General features: G+C 45.8%; 1 protein-coding gene across 8 annotated transcripts in view; it reads left to right on the top strand.

Annotated features, from left to right (window-relative positions):
- RCCD1 (RCC1 domain containing 1) overlaps nt 1-13,897 on the top strand; it is a 41,324-nt gene that overhangs the window by 7,861 nt on the left and 19,566 nt on the right. For 4 of the 8 annotated variants that reach the window (XM_068110310.2, XM_068110308.2, XM_078774366.1 and 1 more), the window contains exons 4-5: nt 6,224-6,345; nt 7,063-7,176. In XM_068110310.2, coding sequence (XP_067966411.2) covers nt 6,224-6,345; nt 7,063-7,176 — 236 coding nt within the window. Of the gene's footprint in view, nt 1-6,223; nt 6,346-7,049; nt 7,177-13,897 lie in introns of all 8 variants that reach the window. The other 4 variants (XM_068110309.2, XM_068110307.2, XM_078774365.1 and 1 more) reach the window with 1 other exon arrangement.

Genomic DNA, 13,897 nt, shown 5'->3' with positions numbered 1-13,897 from the left:
TTTCTTTTTACATATTTTGCTGAAGAATTTCACGAGATGAAGGTATGGGTCTCCCTTTAGTATTGATCTTCCATTAGATCACTGTGGATTGGCCTGTTAAGCATATCTGAGCACAATGGAAAGATCTTAGATTTACATCCTATAGGTTGGGTCCGTTGGTCTGACAGGATGGCGGTGCAGAACTAGCATACTTCTCCTTCTCCTTGAACTGGCTAATCCAGGTTTGAGTCTCAGCCCAACTATAAACTGTCATATTGGTGCTTTGCGAATAAGGTATTGCATACACAAGGTGTTCCATCCTTCGGATGCATGCTAAGCTGGTGATTCATCTGCTGGCATTATCTTGTGGAGGTTAAATTTTCCATCGTGTCTTTCGCAAAGATGGGGCGACTTATTATCAGCACCCTGAACGAATCCCAAATTACTGCTCAATTCACCTCGAGTTAAATGTCAGAGCTGGTCCAAAGCCTCCCCCTTGACCAACCCCTTCAAGAAGGTGAGATGATTTGGGGTTGTTAAAGAAGTAGAGTAAACACTGTTAATTTTGATATTGTCCTACATGTATTACATTCATTTGGAAACGCTACGTAAGTGTTGGTGGGGGAAAGAAAAGGTGTGGTTGTGGTTAGTCTAACGGCAACTTCCTTTACATTCGGACACGTACTAAGTCAGGGTACCTTGAGGTGAGGTTGCCAAGGTTTTCCTGCTGGATAATATGAGCCACTGAGTACATTACTGTACTTAGGCTTATCTACGGTATTGGGACATTTGTGGCATGCCTCTATTGTTAACTGAACTGACGAAAGCACAATGATTTTTTGTCGTACAAAATATTAAATTCAGATGTGGCACACCCTGGAGAGATACCAGATATAGTTTGGTGCAAATAAAATACTTCGTTGGATTTTTATTTCAAATGAAGTTCCATGTCCACCCTCCTACAAAAGAGTGAAAACGTGACACGCCAACATATATCAAAATAAAACGTGATTAGAATCACATATATGAGGTCAAGTTCTTTCCCTTATCTCTATAATAATAATTACAACATAATTAAGTAAACTTATCGCGTTTTTTGTTTTTTTTGAAGTCGTTTAATATTTTTTCTCAATTTTCAAAAATGTAGTGCACGTTCGTTATGGCGTCTGTCCCCGAAATTACGAACGTGAAAGATAGGTTTTCACTGATTTGTTGTTAATTTTAATTCATATTTTCAAGTTCTTACAATTGTGTAGAACACCAGCTTCATTATGCTGTAGATGTTTTTTGCGTGAAGAGATGATCGTTTGCGAACAAAACGATCGCAAAATGTAGAATTGCATTCTGTCCCCGATTTTTCTACGTTCGTAACAAAATGAAAATTGGCCGTTTCAAGTTCCTGTGCGGGAAAATCTTCTTCTTCTTGCGTGATCGGATCGGTCTTGACTTCCGGGTATGTCTAAAAGGACGTCATTGTCACACAATTTTTTTTGGTTTTAAGTTACGCCGTCAAACGCGTGATCGGTCCTCGAAGTTACGAACGCAACATCAGATACGAACGAGTATTCTGTTCTTCGTTGGCGGCAAGATTTTAAAGGTATTTGGTTTATACACACCAACATATTGAGAAAGGTACGTATAATTGCATTTTGTGACCTATTTTAGTAACGATTTTGTACCCGAGTGTCGGTGCATTTCTCGATAGAACGCCATGTGGACAGAAACGATGTGTGTTGTGTGTGTGTACGTTCGAACGGGGACAGCCGAGCGGAGTTTGTCTTTGTTGCGAACGTGAATGAAGTTTCTATTGTTGGTTGAAATAGCAGACGTGACTTGCTGCATCAGTCAATAGCGGATAATATGTGTACCATGCAATGATTACGGTAATGAGTGGTGGGGCTGGGGGGGGGGGGGGGGTGGGACATCTTTGAAATAATGCGATAAATCGGTTTCATTAGCAATGTAAATGATGGGGATGATTTTTACATCGGATGTGCATTTTAAGTTTCAAAATCGGGCATTAAGTGCAAATTGTTTGTCACATCAAAAGTTTATACTTCTGCTTTGACAGTAAATCATCAGTAGAATCATCCTATTCCTCTACACCTTTTCTTCAGCTACGATGTAGGATACCTTAGGTTTATTATTATTAATAATCATGCATTACGTGTATGCGTTAGTTATTCCAGAAATGAAAATTTATGTTCACTGCAGTTCCATACATTGAAATGTGACCTTATTTATTTTGCAGCCGAAAGCAACATTATGGATACATGTATATGTCTCATTGGTCACTTAAAAATACTTTTTGTGATGACAGATCTCTCTAAAAAAAAAGAAGAATGAAATCAAGATAAAAAACAAATCACGTGGAAAGAAATTACATGAAATGAAAATAAAAACAAAGACAACTTGTAAAATGTGTACAATTTTGTTTATTGCTTCTTTTTTTTTCACCAGAGTGATGGCACTGCAAATTCGACTGAGGTCATTTAATCGAGCGATACAGAAGCACCCATTAGGTGATATAACAAATGCACCAGTTAAAGACAGAGCACAAGAGATGCGGACTTATCGTCAACGACTGAAGAATAGACCAGAAGAATATCGTCTCCACAGACTGGTTGAAACTACGCGCACACAGCTCTACAGAAAAAATCAAACGGAACAACAAAGACAGAGTAACAATGAAATGGCAAGGCTTCGCATGCAGAGACTTAGACAGAGAAAAAAGGAAGCAGCATCAGTCATTACTGCAGCCTCTCAGACTCAGCCATGTAGACGTGCAGGAGAGGCAAAGAAGAGGCAGAAAAGGGATTACTGGAATATGAGGAAACGCGAACAGCGGGCCAAGCTGAGTGTACAGAAGAAGAGGAGAATAAGGGAGAAGGACAATGCAAAGAAGAGACAGAAAAGAGAGGACATGTGGTATGAAGAGAAAACAGCAACACAACCTGAAGATGTCGAAGATGTTGCAGGCACATCAGATGCAGCGCATTACCGATATTCTCCAGGTGCAAGGCGGCAAGCTGCTTACCAGCTAAGGTCAAAAATGCCAGCAAGCACATCAAAGTACGTGGACATGGTGGAGGTGTTAATATCAAGCGCCAGCCCCAGGAAAGCAGCAGCTCTGAAATCACGAGGAATAAGACTTCAGCAGAAAAATGAAAAGGTCTTGGAAGGAGTTCGTCGTACATGCATGTCAATGAAGGGTAAAAGGCGGCAGTATTTCCTCTGGCAGCTTTCCTCTGGCCTCGACAAGCAACATGGAATGAAGGCACACTTATCACGCACAATGAGCCTTTCATACAAGACAATCCTGAAGTATCATAATCTGCGAAGAAGAAAGTCTGTAAACCCAGAGATGAGGAATAGGAGGTGTGATGCCACAGACACTACTACCACACAACACATAGCGAACTTCTTTGAAAGGCCAGACATTTCAACCATAATGCCCAACAAAAAGTCTGTCAATGCAAACAATACTCCAAAGCACGTCCTTCATCGCTCCCTGTCAGAGACGTACAAGACGTATGTTCAAGACACAAGGATGAAAAAAGGAGCACTTTCTCCCATGTTTGGTCAGAAGTGTCTGTCCTTGTTACCAACATTACCAATGTGATAAGAAAGAAGAGTTTATTAGCAAAGTATGATATGCAGCTATGTATAACATTTCTTACTTCGCTTTTTCAGTGGTTTAAGTAATAAAAAAAACAAGACACAAGTTCCATGAAGAAATCAATTAATTGGGTTTTGATGGGAATGTCTGTCCCCGTTACCAACATTACTATAATTTACAAAACAACATATATAAAGGGAAAAGTTTGATTTTGTATTTCATTAAAAACATGTGGTTTTGCTTTCTTTGACAGTCTTTTCATTAAAGATACATAAAATGTGTATGGTAACATCAGTCAGATGGTATTAGTAAAGAAAGTCTGTCCCCGTTGCCAACGTTACCATATGTTCAATATTATGGCAGGTAGGTTTATGCAGATCCAGTTCAACAGAAAGTCTCTAGATTTTGATAAATTTAAGGTATCCATGACTGATGGATTGCAAAGCTGTATTATGATGTATTTTAAAGGTGTTCAATGAGTATTTGGTTAAAAAAAAAAAAATTAATGTGGGACAATAAGTTCAGAATATTTGTCACTGACAAAACTTTTGGTATTTCACCCCCAGGAAAAGTATGTATTTTCAACACATGGAGTTTAATCATACTGAAATGACACACTGAGACATGTCAAACTCAAAGAGGTGCTATCTCTGTATTTTTTATTGCTATTCTTGTGCCTTTTGTCTGTCCCCGTTCGTAGCGTTACCATGCCTGAAGCGTGAGCTATCTCTGCCGACATAATTTATGATAAACAAAAAGTTATCCTTATCTTTATAGTTTTGGATAGTGTGCACTCTAAAGAATGAAATATGTAAAAATGAGAATCTGCTCATCAACTTCATTTTTTGTCCTCCATGTAACACAAATATACCCCATTACCATAGATAATCCCACTTGCATGTACTCGTAGTTTTCTTTGAGAGTATCTTTTTAAGCGTATCCAGAGAACTGGGACTACCAACCACTGCTGTACAAAGGATTTTGCATTAAACACTGAAGCTTTATGTCTATAAGGTGCAGATTCTGCAGGAACTCAAACCAAATGATGACCCAAATGCAAGGCGTTTTCCTTGGAAATGCTCAGTCACGTAGAGGAGAAAAGAAAAAGAACCACCTTTAGAGGCCATTTTTCCCCACAGAGCAGGTGTTGGCCTTTTTTGGACACAGTGGCTCCCTTTATGAAGCAATATTTTATGGCCGGATGCCCTTCCTGCCGCCAACCCTGTTAGTCGCCTCTTGCGACACGCAGGGAATTACCAGTGAACTGGTACTCAATTTGCCGACCTCGGAAGGATGACAGGCTGAGTCAACCCCCCTGGCGTTAATTCAGCGATCGACCGGAATTAGAACCCAAGATCCTAGGATCCCAATCCGGCACCCTAACCGCTAAGCCAACACCAGGCTTTCAGTCACATAGAGGAGGGCGAATATTATCTGAAAAAGATCATGTTCACAGACGAAGCTTGCTTTCATGTATCGGGAAAAGTCAACTGGCACAATGTGAGGATCTCGGGCTCAGAAAACCTCCACATGGTCATTGAACACATACACGACATACCAAACAAAGGTCAATGTGTGGTGTGTTCTTCTCCATGACCGCTTGGTGGGTCTGTTTTTCTTTGCGGAGGATACAGTAATCTCACCAATTTACATGAACATGTTGGAAGGAATCGCTTTCCCACAGATTGGAGACTGCAACCCGACATCATTTTTCAACAGGACAGCGCTCCCCCTCATTGGGCCTGAGTCGTTCGAGCCGTCCTGAATGAACAATTTCCAGGTCACTGGATTGGCCGAGGTGTACAACCGCATGGCCTCCACGATCACCAGATATAACCTCCCTTGATTTTTTTTTTTTCTGTGGGGGTTTGTCAAAGATGTTGTCTGCAACACCAAGGTGGCAAACCTGCAGGATCTTCGTTCTCGGATCACAGCTGCATGTACACTGGTGGACACAAACATGCTGAGCTGAACATGGCAAGAACCGCCTTGATGTCCTGCATGCGACAAATGGAGCTCACATTGAAGTGTATTGATGGTGTGCACAAAAGTTTGAGTTTCTGTATCATATAAACCAAAGAGTATCGTGCAAGATGGATTGCCAAGGCATTATATGCCCTCAAGATCTGGATGTTTAGGAGATGGTTTACGCTCATTGCTCGTGAGGAAAGCGGACTCTGTGACATCCGACATGTTTGATGTTCGAGTCTTCCTTATGGCATGGTTCAGTGGTTCACTAGTGCTGCTCATATCACTTCTGCTCCTTGCAATGAATGACCTTAACGTCTGACAGCATCTTCTGCATAAGGAGGTGCTTTTTGCCCTTTAAAAACCTCTGTGTACGAAATTTGCTGGACATCATCATAAAAATTAGGGGATTACAGCTTTACAGTGTTCAACTTAGAATTTTGCATGCAAATAAGGACCACCCTAATAGATCCATGTATATCTCGCAGCCTTGGAACACAATTTAAATGCTTCATAACGTAACTACTGAGCAGTCTCATTTCTGTAAAATTATGCAGACCACAAGACCCTGCAATCAGGCAGTTTTCTTTTCTTAAAGTTCTTTCCAATTCGTAGAGCATAATTAGCTTTGCATTGTTTTTTTTGCTTCATATGCAGGCATGGACAGTTGGGCCATGGTGGCTTGGAAGAGGAAAAACAAGCTCGGCTTGTGGAGGCTCTGCACGGTCTACCCATCTTGGAAGTTGCAGCAGGTGGCTGGCATTCATTGGCCCTTAGCTGTAAGTTTCTTTGTTTGTTATTTGTATCCTGCTGAATGAGTGAACAGGCCAGTTGGAAGTTGCTTTACAGGTGTGTGCATTGTTCTAAAATGCAGGTAAAAAATTTTTTTTTCTTGTACAGAATCTAGGCTCGTGTAAGAGCCAACACATTGAACATGAAAACATGCACAGACACATAAAACATGCAATGAAGGGGGTAGGAGACAAGAGGGGGAGAGAGGAAAGCACACAAGCACAACAACAGAAGAGAACAGGGACATCGGTAGATCTGTGGAAGAGGGAGAGCTGGGGGAGGAGGGAGGGGTACACGATATAAAGGTAATTAGTACTTATATGGCTTCAATGCCTCACGGCTTCACGGACCGTGTTTTTCGTTTTATATATATTTGAAGAAGTTTTGGTCACAAATATACATATACATTTGCTCTATTATAATGAGATAAGTGCTCAGTTGTTATAACTCTCAAAACTCAAATTCAGGTAATTAGTGCCCTACCTGGAGGGGATTATAGGTTTGCTCTCTCCTGGAGGTCAATTATTTGTTTCTGTCGGTACCAATATTAAAGTGTGTTGGTCATCAGAATTCGTACTTTCCAATTGGTGATTTATGGGATTTCCTTACTGACAGCTTCACTGGTGTTAACATGCAAATTTATTTCCTTGGTCATTTTAGTACATTGAAGTGTTTAATGATAAGCACACAGTGGTTTTTTTCAGGTGCTGGTGACGTATATTCCTGGGGTTGGAATGAGGCTGGACAACTAGGGCTTCCTTCAAAAATGGACTTCATTATTGACCCTTTGGACCCTGAAAAACCTTTACAGATTCCAGGTACACTATACTCAAAATCAGTGTTACTGGTATTTTTATTAAATTAACAAAAATATTGTTACAGACGTGGCTTGGATGTTATTTACCGAGCGGTTTTATGGTATGACCACGTCTGCACAAGTTACCCGATTGTGCCCGAACGTTGACTAGTCGCACGATGCTGGCTCAATAAGAAAAAGAAGACACCCGGCTGGATTACAATAACACAATACGACACCAGGGGTTCAGTTCTCAAGACCTCCGGAGGAGGTTATATTAAGGCGGAAGGTTAGATTACAACTACAAGAGGGACAGCATAGAAAGACAAGCACTTAGACACACTCTTATATTAACCCCAACAGACGACAGATAAACGGGACAAAAGGCTGACTCACACGGGGGTTGATGAAAAGGACAGCGGGTATCGATGGCTCAAGGTGCACTCTTGGCTCAAGGCAGAATCGACTCGGTCCGGTCCAGAGATGCAGGGAGGTCACAGCGCTCGGAAGGCGACGTTCTTTCTCCAAGCTGAGGCGCATCTGACGTCACATCCGGCGCGGGGCCGCGTATATCCGGCGGGGAGTGACACGCCCTCGGCTCGTTAGCTCCGCCCCAGATGGAATCGGCACGTTGCTTCTCATTGGGTGCGTGGGGGGGTTACTGGCTCCGCCCCTGACGAGGAGCTGACAGCCAGCCCCTTCGGGGTAACGCCGTGGAGCGCATGGTCATGGCGGGTAACCGAGCCGGTGTGAGGACGCACACTCCCCGCCCCTCTGTTGTTGTAGTCGTAGTTGTAGTTGTAATTGTTGTTGTAGTTGTTGTTGTAGTTGTTGTTATTGTTGTTGTTTGGGGAAGAAGATGGGAGGAGGTATGGGAAAGGTCCTAAACTCACTACTGATGCCATATAATCACATTCTGGTGCAACGAAGAGTCATAATTAATGGAAACGAGGCCTTAACTGACATAGATTAAGAATAACTAGGAAGATGTCCGAAAGTTGTCTACGTGTGGTGCGGTGGACCTGGGCACGACATTTAATGGGGGAATAAGGGGAAGGTCGGCTCTACTGATTGTTATTTACATGCAATGGGACTAGGGAATGGGGGATTGGGGAAAGTTGGGGAGTATTGGAGAAAATAGGGGAATATTTACAAGCGGATATGGAGGCCAAATTCCATATTTGCAACATTGCACCCTTCTCTACCCTCGGGGCGTCCCGACCCGATAAATTTTTACCTACTTTAGTGTGGCACGCAATGTAGTTCCCTCTACTATTAACTCTACCCTGAGTGCGACAGTTTTACAGATATTCACAAATGAGTAAATATGTCCCCCTGCGACGTTGCACCCTTCTCCTCACAGAAACACACCCACAGGATAACCGAATCCGGAAAGAATTCTCAAACTAAACATACAGCCGGTAGGGAGCATTATTTACAAGACTACGCTGCTATTTACACTACGATCCAGGACCTGTTTTTGGAGGGACACATGCAGATGTTATGCATAGAGAGAGAGCGCGCTTGCCAACATCGATACACCAACCCACGAGTGCTCTGTGGCCGACGGCCTTTAATAACGTGCAGAGCACCCTTTCCCAGCATCAAAAGCACCACCCCACCACCAATCGGTGCAGTCACCATTGTTCATTGGAATAAAAATAAATTCGACAACCCCTAACCCTGCAGGTGTCTCTTGCTCTTCTTGTGGTGCACTTGGTGTTAACTAAAAGTGGTTCACCTGTATGGCATAGGTGCCACGTTGACCCATAGGTCCATCCCCGGGTGGTGCTTGGCCGCAAACGAACTGCGGTCCATTGTGGGTGGCCACAAACATTGCGGTCCATATGGTGTATCGATCCCGGCAGCAAACAGCGAAAGTGCAGGCCCACAACTGCGCAGCCAGCACCTCTCTCTCCTCTCTCTCTACCCCAAAGCCAGATCCTCGGAGGTGGGAGACAAAAGAAGCAGACAAGTGAGTAAGGTGGTAAGGGCGCAAAAGTGCACGCAATGTAAGGTGATGCACACTGGGGGCACATGGGAACCAGGTGAGACAGGTACGTTCCTATCGTACGCCCCCCCCCCACCAGGTAACCTACATGGCCCCTCCCTTACCCCTTACTGTATCCACACAACACAACACTACCCATAAACATCTACTTTACAAATCAACAAACATCCCTACTGTCTTCCCCGTTCCTCCCATAAACCAAATTCGTCTTCTCTCCCTCCTAACCAATCAAATTTGCCATTTTCAACTCTCATCAAAATTTGCCATTTTCAACTCAACATCAAAATTTGCCATTACCAATTCATCATCAGTCCCTCCTAGGGAGGGAGAGATGGAATCACCCCAATGTCTCATCCACGTCGTGATGCGTCTCACAAATCCTCACAGCAATCTCATTTCCTGCACAAAACAAAGAAAACACAGGTGTGGAGTCATCATCATCACGGGTAAGTGGCTGCGTATGGTGCGACAGGTTCATCAATCCTAACTATCGCCTAAATGACTTTAACAACTTTACACTACCCGGGGTCTTTCTCCGGCCAAACCATTGGCCCTCTTACACTATGGGTTCTAAAAACCAATTCCCATTGGCCAGACTGTGGTGCTCTTCAATTTGGGGTCTCACTCCCCCGATTCATCTCCCGGTGCCCTCGTACAATTTCTGGGCTGCGACGTGTACCTCTCCCAGTGGGTCTACCCACCTGCACACCTCCACCACTGCAGTTGCCTCCGAGCTTACCTGCTCCTTACCCTAACCTAACTACCAGGGGAAGGCCCTCTGGCTCTCTCCCCACTCCGTGCCCTCTCTGGCACTGGGCTGCCCGATCCACACCCGGGATCCTCAGGCACCCACTCACAACTACCGGCTCCCAGAGCCCACCTGCGGCCTCACCTGGCCGACATCCTCACAGTGGTGGAGTGCCCAACCAACTACACACACTAACAGGCTACACGCCCAGCCATTTCCACAACACTAATGCACCCATTCACAACACCATTCTGCAACCGCACCACAAATGCCAATATCCAACCACAATTTACCTGCACCCTCTACCTAACACTTACACTACCCGCCCCGGGTATTCGTGAAAGGGGTCCACTCTTCCCCCATCCACACCTTCGCACCATGCACACCACTCCGTACCACTCACTCCAACTCTCTCCACACACCTGTACCTGCACACCTGTGCTCTCACACCTGGTGCCACCTGCACCCTTCTCTCCCCAAGCGCATTCGCGCTGATCCACACACTCACTACTCATACACTGCTCCACACACCTGTCCAGTTGCACACCTGTGCAATCACACCTGTTCAACCTTCACACACACGGCATCATCTCAGCTAACTACTCCCTTCTGAAACTTGCGCTTCCCAGTCGTCCCTTTAAACTATTGCGCTCCCACGTCATTATCATCCACACTAATCTACCTGCGTCCCCACTACAGGTATCAGTCACTAACTAACCTTAACGTTACCTAAGGTCATCTTCTCTAGATCCCTACACACAATATCCTAACCCACCCGGGCTAGTTTTCACTGCCATACACCCCATAAACTATTGCTCCTTTGCCCCCCCCCTGTGAGGGATGGTGGATTTGCCATCCCACCACATCGGGGGTCTCTCACTACCAATTTTGCACATCAAATTTCAACAAATTAAAAATTTGCCAATCACTGCCCATCATCTGCCAATCACTACTACCAATCCCTTGCCAATCATCAAATTTTGTTTTTCTCTAATTTTGGGTCCAAAACACTAACCTCATCACCCAGTCGACTCACTAATACCTCTCGGTGCGCCACTCCCTGTCCAAAGCCCGGCTTCGTGAAGCCAAGCAATGGATGCTGGTTGTTTTGTGCCAGCGGCTGGATGCGTCCGGCACTCGGTGCAGGGACGGGGGCTTACCCGGGCCGAGATCCCACGCATCACCTCGGCGTGGAGCCATCCAATGTCCCGATCTCGACCTGCCGGCACGTCTCAACAAAACGTGGTCGCCATAACGACCCTTCCTATCGGGCTGCCAGCTCCGCCTAGTGGAGCACGGACGCGGCCGTTCAAAGCGAGGCCCAGCACGCACCGAGGGCCCGATTCGGCTATAAGTCGTCCTAACCTCTAACCCGTTTAATGTCGATGCTTCACCTGCATGCTTACACCCCGCAGCCCGTTCCTTGCTCACACATCCAGCTGTGCCCATGCTCCTCGTACCGTTCCTTACACACCCAGGTACACCCATTCCACTCACAGCCTTGGTCACACACCTGACCACCGAACACTTTGGCACACATTCGTTGCTCGCACACCTCACCAATACACCTCTTCGCGCCCCCTCCTCAGTCACCTCCTCTGTGACAATCACAGGTGTGCCCTCATTCACACACCCAACCACGTGCCTCACCACCAACTCCAGCGTGCATTCCCACTCACGCTCTACCATTCCAGGTGTGCATCCTTCCATCCCAGGTGTACATCCTCTCTCACCTGTCACAACTAACTCACGCTCCATGTCACTCTCACTACTCTCACCTCCATTCTTGACAGCGCACTCACCCTTACTCTTGACAGCGCACTCTTTCCTCGTGCACCTGTCCGTCACACACCTTTCTCGCGCACACTCTCCCGTTACACCCTCTGTAACACTCACCACAGGTGGACACTCTTCCTTACTTCTGACAGCGCACTCTTTCCTCATGCACCTGTCCGTCACACACCTTTCTCGTGCACACTCTTGCGCACACTCTCCCGTCACACCCTCTGCAACACTCACCACACCACGCTTCCATGTGCTCCCTCGCACACGCGCTACGACCGACTCACTCTCGCCAGCACACTCACTCCTTGGCACGCACTTTTTCCTCACACACCCCAGAGTCGGACTTTCTTGCACACCTCCTTTTTCGCACACCAGACCTGTCGCACACTTCACCAACGGCCTCTCACGAACACCCGGGTCTATCTCGACCCCCAAGCTTATTAAATCCCCTGGCGCATCATACGCACGACCATATTGGTCACCACTTACACCGGGTCCTCTTCCTCTTCGCTTCTCCTCCATCACCTGCGAATCCCTCATCCGGTTAATGAGCACATCATCACGATCCAAACACAGACTTTGGACCAATTCTTTTATCCCCTCTTTTATTTCTTTCTTATCCCCTCTCCGTCGCTTCTTAATTTCGCTCATCCCTTCTTCCACTTCTTCTAATTTGTGCCTCACCTCTTTTATTCCCCGGTACGTCTCCTCAAGCTCGTCCTCCAAGGCTACCTTGACCGTTTCCATGTGCGTCCTCACCTGCCGGTCCTTCGTCTCCATTACCTCTATCACCTCGTCCAACCTCGTTGTCAGTCCCTCACGTACCATCTGACATTCCCTCTTCGTCGCTATTAAGTCGTTTTTTATGTCGTTTTGTGTCGCTTTCAACCCTCCTAATACCGCAGTGTTCCTTTGAACCTGCTCCGTTAGTCCTTTTTGTCCCTCCGTCAGCTGTTCCACCTCCTGCGTCAGGACCTCTATGCCCCCTTGTAACTTTACAGTCCCCTTTCTCACCTCTTTCTCCATGCGCTCCTTACAGTGCCTCACCTCCTCGCGCACTCCTCCGACCTCCTCACTCACTCCTCTTCTGATCTCCTCTCCCATCACTTGCATCTCCTGCCCAGATGCCACCCTCATCTGCTCCATTTCCTCCCTGTGAGCATCCAGTTTGGTTTCTACCCCCATTCTGACCCCCTCTATCTGCTGCTCCATTTGTTTAACTTCCCTTTCCGCTTGGTCCCTCATGTCCCTCAATTTGCCTTCCATACTGTTTTCTAACCCCTCTAACCCATTTTTCACTCCCTCTATCTGATTCTCCTGGGCAGCCATTCTATTTTCTACCCCCGTTAACCCATGTTTCACCTCTTTTATCCCGTTGTCTAACCCCTCAAAATTATTGTCTAACTTCCCAAATTTCTTGTCTAACTCCTCAAAATTATTGTCTAACTTCCCAAATTTCTTGTCTAACTCCTCAAAATTATTGTCTAACCCCTCACTGGTACCCCTCGCTTCGTCCCTCATTACCCCCATTTGGTTTCCCATTACCCCCATTTGGCCCTCTAATCGCTCACTATTAACCCTCATTTGCTCACTCTGAGCATCCATCCGGTTCCCCATTTGTTCCCTATCAGCCCTCATTCCCATCATTATTCTGCTTTCCATTTCTTCATTATTCTTGTCCATAAGGGCCTTCATTTGCATAAAAAACAAGTTCAAATCCACCGGGGGCGCTGCCACGGTCGCTGGCGCGGTGATGAGCGAGGCGCCATTTTGCGCGCCCGCTTCTTCGTGCGTGACGGCGCTATTTTGCGAACCTGCCGCCCTCACTGCTTCGCTCTCCTCCTGTCCCTCATTTTGGTCCTGGATCGACCCTACCTCTCTCTCCTCTACCGGACCCCAGCTGTCTTGATCCGCCATAGCGCGACTTTCAAAATTCGGTTTTTATTTTTTATTTTCGTAAAACAAATTCAAATTTCGGCCGTTATAATTTCGCGCGGGAAACGCGCTCCAAATCGATTCTAACTGTTACAAATTTGGGCCTAATAAATTTAGTCCCGGGTTCGAATTCCACTCCTCGACACCAATTGTTACAGACGTGGCTTGGATGTTATTTACCGAGCGGTTTTATGGTATGACCACGTCTGCACAAGTTACCCGATTGTGCCCGAACGTTGACTAGTCGCGCGATGCTGGCTCAAT

Source organism: Myxine glutinosa, chromosome 3 (assembly GCF_964187855.1).
Source record: "Myxine glutinosa chromosome 3, kmMyxGlut1.1, whole genome shotgun sequence".
Classification (NCBI taxonomy): Eukaryota; Metazoa; Chordata; class Myxini; order Myxiniformes; family Myxinidae; genus Myxine; species Myxine glutinosa.
The sequence above is the reverse complement of the archived record's forward strand: the minus strand, read 5'-3'. Positions and strand labels throughout refer to the sequence as shown.